Here is a 5,963-nt window from a genome sequence, read left to right on the forward strand (position 1 = left end):
CAAACTCGATTAGAGAACGTAGTAGAACGCGGATGTCTATATTTTCTCTCGAAAACGAACGACGACGCTTCGTTCGAAAATATCCAAAAGCTTCGGATTCGCGATTTATTCGAGCGTCTTTGGTTTCCGCAGGTACGGGAAGAAACATCAGGCATTTGCCCTGCGTGTCTCGAAGAACCGGCGAGACCGGGGTTTGTATGTTCGCGTTCACGTGTGCAAAGGCAAATGGCACGCATCTCGGCACCTGCATCGATCGCTTCTACTTCGGTAGTTGCTGCAAGATAGACGAAGAACCGGACATTTTCCCTCAAGACAACAGCATCGACGATGGCCCGCCAGCGAGGCCGTTCGTCACCACCCATGGGCCTATCGAGAGTAACGACATCCCCGAGTACTTCTCCAGGCCGAAGCCGATCAACGAGAAAAAACCACCCGAAACGTACTCCACCGAGGTAAGACCTTTTCACCACACCGGCTTTTCCTCCACATTCTCGAGATCGTTTCCGCAAAATTCCAGGTTCTTTCGGAACACGCTTTCCTACGATAAGCTATACGCGCGACTTTAGATGAAATACGAAAAGCGATAAAACCGTTCGATGAAATAATCGAAATCTTCTTTCTTGTAATTACTTAGGAAACGAGCAGTACGTACACTACTCAGAGTATTCGCACGCAAGCAACCACCGTAAAAGAAACGACAAAACTCGTAACGAAGAAGCCAGTACCGACGACCGTCGAAACGACCACGCAACCGGTTCGATTATCGACCTTTCAAACCGTGCAGAACTCATCCAAGGAGGATTCGACAACGAAAAGTCCGCCAAGAATCACGACCGGTGCGGCACAAACGTCGGAAAAACCGTCCAGCACGATCATGGAAATCGCGAGCACGGCGAACAAATCTTCCATCTCGAACTCGTCGATCTCTCACAGGCCGACCACGCTGGAAACTGCGACGAGACCGTCGTACACCACGCAATCGGTTCCTCAAACGACCAAACCGATTACCAAAAAGCCCATTCATTCGTCCACCAGTCAGAGACCGACGCATCCCACCACGCATAAACCGATTCACTCGACCGTTCACAGGCCTACGGACGCGACAATCACGCCTAAACCTCTTCAATCGACCACCGAGCGAACCACCGAGACGACAACCTCGAAAACCGTGATTACAACCACCCAGAGGGTTACCCCGATTACCAGATTCCCGCCGAGAAATGCAACCACTCCGAGACCCGTAGCTCACGCCACTACCACCAGGAAACCTATTACGAGTACCAAGAAACCGGTAACGAGTACCAGCACCAGAAGACCGACCCTCACCACGAAGAAACCGAGCACGGTCACGAAGAGGCCTACCATCGCCGCGAAACCGCCTCTCACCTCCAGTTTCGCTGCCTCCTCGTCCACCACGACGACCAAACCCATCCTTACCTCCGTCAAACATCCACCGACCATCGCGACCACCACCGAGAGCGTCTCCCTTTCCACCGAGGCGAAACCTTTCTCCACCTCCAGCACCGAAGGAACGACCGTACAGAAATTCACGACCATCGCCGCGACGAAACCGTCGCAGAAAATCAAACCAACGACGACTCGAACGACGACTCGAACGACGACACGAACGACGACCTCGAAACCAGCGACCACCGCGCCGAGGCCCAAACCACCGAAGATCAACGCGACCACCTCGAATCCGGTCTCCAAGCCGGAATACGTGACGACCACCGAAAAAACGGGACCTTTGACGTCGATCAATGCTTCTACCGTTGCTATTACGAAACCTAGGCCACCGGTAGACTCGACGAGTCCTACCGAGCCATTGAGCAAGCCTACCGGAAAGCCTTCTTCGACCACCATCCCGACTATACTCAGCACCACCGTAACGGATACCGGTTTCGTCACTTTGTCTTCCACCGACGCACCTGCCGCTACCTTCGCCTATCTTCCCTCGACCAAGGTGCCACCACCGGTGATCAACCAAACCCTCGAGGACATGTCTCACACCACTTACGCGCCAGGAATCGTCACGTGGACCTCGAGTTCCGACGACACGACCACGAGGACTCCGGAGATATCCTCGACGACCACCACGCAGATAGGTGAGTCGATAGTTAACCAACGTTTCGCCCAACCACTCTGATAAATTGAATTATTTATCAATAACGGGACGCGCGGGATACGCATGCGTAATTCGATACGCCGATTCAATTAAGCCGCGTATGATGTAATTGGGTAATCTAAATTTTATATAATTGGTAATTAACCGTACGTTTGTCGGCGGCGTACGAGATTAGTTCGAACGCGGCCGGCGGGACATTTGCATTCCGCATTCGCATGCCGAACGAAAACTGTTCCCGGCGCGCGGTGAAATCGAAGAAAACGGATATCTATTGTATAACGCGAGGCTGTTGTCGCCAGTAGGAAATCATCCTGGTGGCGATTCACGTCGAGCCGTACGCCTCTTGCATTAACTAGCGTTAAAGGAATCGCGGCAGCTTCGCGAATTTCATCGATAACCCGTCTCGCTAATTGTCCCGCGATTATCCGTGTATCCGCGTATTCGCGATCGGACGATACGTTTGAAAAAGAAACGTAGAAGCAGGCTGATTATCCGAAATTCGAAGCAATTATCGAACAACCGATGCGCGATATTTCCGACGTTTCCGTGATCGATGATTCCGACTCGTTAAGACGTTTCTAGAAAAACCTCTCGGGCCGGTAATGAATTTCGTTGCTTTGATCGCGAAACGAGATAAGGTATGCCTTGCAAATGTAGTTCATCGTTGTAATTTTCGCGCGTAACGCTTTGCGGTTTGCTCGGTGTCTCGGCTCGCGACGAAAGGCGAGAGGCGAGAGGCGAAAGAAACTCGGTAAAACAGAATTTCTCTACGAGACGCGTTAATCGCGCGGCGGAATTGTAGTTTATTAAACGAACTGAAAGGTCGCATCCTCGGCGCGTCGATAGCAGATGAAATTCTGTTGCGTCGGAACGTTGTAACGGTTTAAACCGTCCACCGTAATCTTACCTCTCGAATGGCTTCGCCAACAGCATCCAGCCTCTTCCTATCTCTCCTCTCCTTTCCCGTTGCGATTTAAACCAGTCGAATTATTTTCCGATAACTGCACTCTGTTCTAGTTCTACCTGGCACCGTGCTTTCAATTATTTTATTCGTTGCATCGCGGATACCGCGCCATTCCTCTTCCCTCTCACCGACCAATAACGCCTTTCCCGCTAATTTGTAGATCAAACGGAAAGCGAATGGACTCCCATAACCACTCCGGACGGTTGGATCATGATCCAGTCGCCTACCACCAAAAAGCCGCAAATAATGGAAGAGACCACCGATAAACTTAACACGGAGTCCACGCTGCAATCGACAACTTCCGGTACGACGATGCCCCGCAATATCCCAATATTTTCACCGTTTTTTCCTCTTTTTTCGATGAAAAACCCGTTATTATTCAGTTAAGCCAACAACGGAAACCAGTACCGAGCATGTGACCAAGAGACCGACTATTTTGACGACCTTATCCTCGATCGCCAGCGTAACGATAGACACCGAACTTCCGGTACCAATGGAAACCCTTAACATGTCGGATTACAAGCAAGGTGAGTTCAGTTGGTAAACCGATAAAAAAGAAAATCACCTCCGTTTTCCACGATTCGATAATTGACGAAAATATTTCCTAATTCTATGAACGAAAACTTTCGTTTCGGTTTTTGTCTTTTTTCTTTTTCCTTTCTCTCTCTCTCTCTCTCTCTCTCTCTCTCTCTCTCTCTCTCTCTCTCTCTCTCTCTCTCTCTCTCTCTGTCTCTGCGATCGCAAGACGATTCGCGCGTTGAAAAAGATAAAACTCGCTGTGTTTTTCCGTCAACCAGAATGTCGTGACGAAGAAGGAATCTGTGGTCGATAATATAGAAACCTGAATATTATCGAATCCGATTGTAATTCACGATTATGAGAAAGAAAAGAGATAAAAGCATCGGTAAGCATGCTCGCGCGAAGCAAAGGGAATTATGCGTAGTAGCATTGACGTATCGTTTCCATTCATGTTTCTGCTGGCTCGTGAATAACTCGTCGGGAAGTTCGCTGGCTGGTTGAACGCGGAGAAGAATCGTAAGCATAATTCGAACGATGAGAGAAATAAGAAGGTGCTCGGAAGGGACGGTCGCGATGATACCGGTTCATCCAGTCGGACGGATATAGAAGACCCGTTCTCCAACATGGCTGTGTCAATGAGACTCGCGAATTTGTTGAAGGGCTTGAATTCGACGATGTTTGTTCTTGCAGTGTGCGGAAGAAGATTGTTTCCGGAATCACGGATCGTCGGCGGTAATCGCAGCTCGTTTGGAAAATGGCCATGGCAGGTGAGTGCAATTCGCTAAACATTTCCGAATTTTCGAATTTTGATTATTATCTGTCCGATTATTATCCGTTATCGAACATTCAGGTATTTCCAAGTTATTCACACGTGTTACGTAATAGCATCGTATACTCGTAACACGAAGAATCGCGTTATACGCGTATAGGTGTGTTTGGATTTCCCGGCTCGAAGCGTGTTCGCATAATTGACACACAGAGTCGCGTGCGTTATAGCTGTTCGTTAAACCAGACCAATATTTTCTTTTGCAGATCTCGTTACGACAATGGCGAACATCGACGTATCTGCACAAATGCGGCGCGGCTTTGCTGAACGAGAATTGGGCCATAACGGCGGCACACTGCGTCGAAAAGTTGGTATCGCGTTCCTCATCGCGATTACCCTCCTCGATGTTACTTCGTTATCCTTTCTAATTCGATCGACGGATCGATTCGATCTGTTACGTTGACGCTTCCTTTAACTTACAGCGTACCACCGAGCGATCTGTTACTGAGGATCGGCGAACACGACCTCGCGAACGAGGACGAGCCTTACGGTTATCAAGAGAGAAGAGTTCAAATCGTGGCTAGTCACCCGCAATTCGATCCTCGGACGTTCGAGTACGATCTGGCGTTGTTGCGATTCTACGAACCTCTGTTGCGTTTCAACCGAACGTTCTGCCCATCTGTTTGCCGGACGACGACGAGAGCTACGTTGGTCGGACAGCTTTCGTCACCGGCTGGGGTCGACTTTACGACGGTACCGATACCTTTAGTTCGCCGATCCGTTTATAATTTAAGCGATAACTCGACCGATAGACTGACCGAAATTTAATCGTCAGAGGGTCCGTTGCCGTCTACCCTTCAAGAAGTGGCGGTGCCAGTGATCAATAACACAATGTGCGAGGCTATGTACAGAAATGCCGGATACATCGAACACATTCCGCACATCTTCATTTGCGCCGGTTGGAGAAACGGAGGATTCGATTCGTGCGAGGTATACTCGGTTTTTTAAGAGACGAGGCGAGAGACGGGATTTAATTCTTTTAACCTATTATTCGATATACCGTTGCAGGGTGACAGCGGAGGACCAATGGTGATTCAAAGAGCACGGGACAAACGATGGATTCTAGCCGGAGTGATCAGTTGGGGGATCGGCTGTGCAGTACCAAACCAACCAGGAGTTTATACTCGTATCTCCGAATTTCGCGAATGGATAAACCAAATTCTTCAGTTCTAAGTTCCGCGGCGACGTAGTTTCGCGACTGATCATTTGGTGAGAACCACCGCGAAGGGACACGATTCGAACGTTGATTTCGAAGAACGTACGAGTTGAATATAGCAAAGTCTCCACGTGTACATAATATATTTTATGCGAATCGCACGCAACGACGGTTTTTCTCGAGGAAAACTTTGCTCATAGCGAATATTAAAGGGAAAGAGTATGTACCCGCGCGAAATACTTCCGCGAAATTCCATGGGACACGGTATCGGCTAGAATTAACGTTTTGTACATTGTGATATATTCATGTGACATAACGTTACGCCATTACTGATCACGCGTAGTGGACTGATTGCATCAATGGCTCATCACGC

General features: G+C 49.1%; 1 protein-coding gene across 1 annotated transcript; it reads left to right on the forward strand.

The window, feature by feature from the left end:
• Window positions 1-90: 90 nt before the first annotated feature.
• Window positions 91-5,607, forward strand: LOC143221332 (uncharacterized; the record flags this gene model as incomplete). The annotated part of the gene is given in 10 exon segments (XM_076446805.1): window positions 91-452; window positions 635-2,105; window positions 3,250-3,393; window positions 3,473-3,616; window positions 4,299-4,375; window positions 4,641-4,741; window positions 4,857-5,026; window positions 5,029-5,127; window positions 5,210-5,364; window positions 5,443-5,607. Coding segments are annotated over 10 exon segments (2,888 nt in total), but the record flags the coding sequence as incomplete, so codon positions are not given.
• Between the last annotated feature and the right edge of the window lie 356 nt (window positions 5,608-5,963).

This window comes from Lasioglossum baleicum, unplaced genomic scaffold (genome assembly GCF_051020765.1).
Source record: "Lasioglossum baleicum unplaced genomic scaffold, iyLasBale1 scaffold2255, whole genome shotgun sequence".
Classification (NCBI taxonomy): Eukaryota; Metazoa; Arthropoda; class Insecta; order Hymenoptera; family Halictidae; genus Lasioglossum; species Lasioglossum baleicum.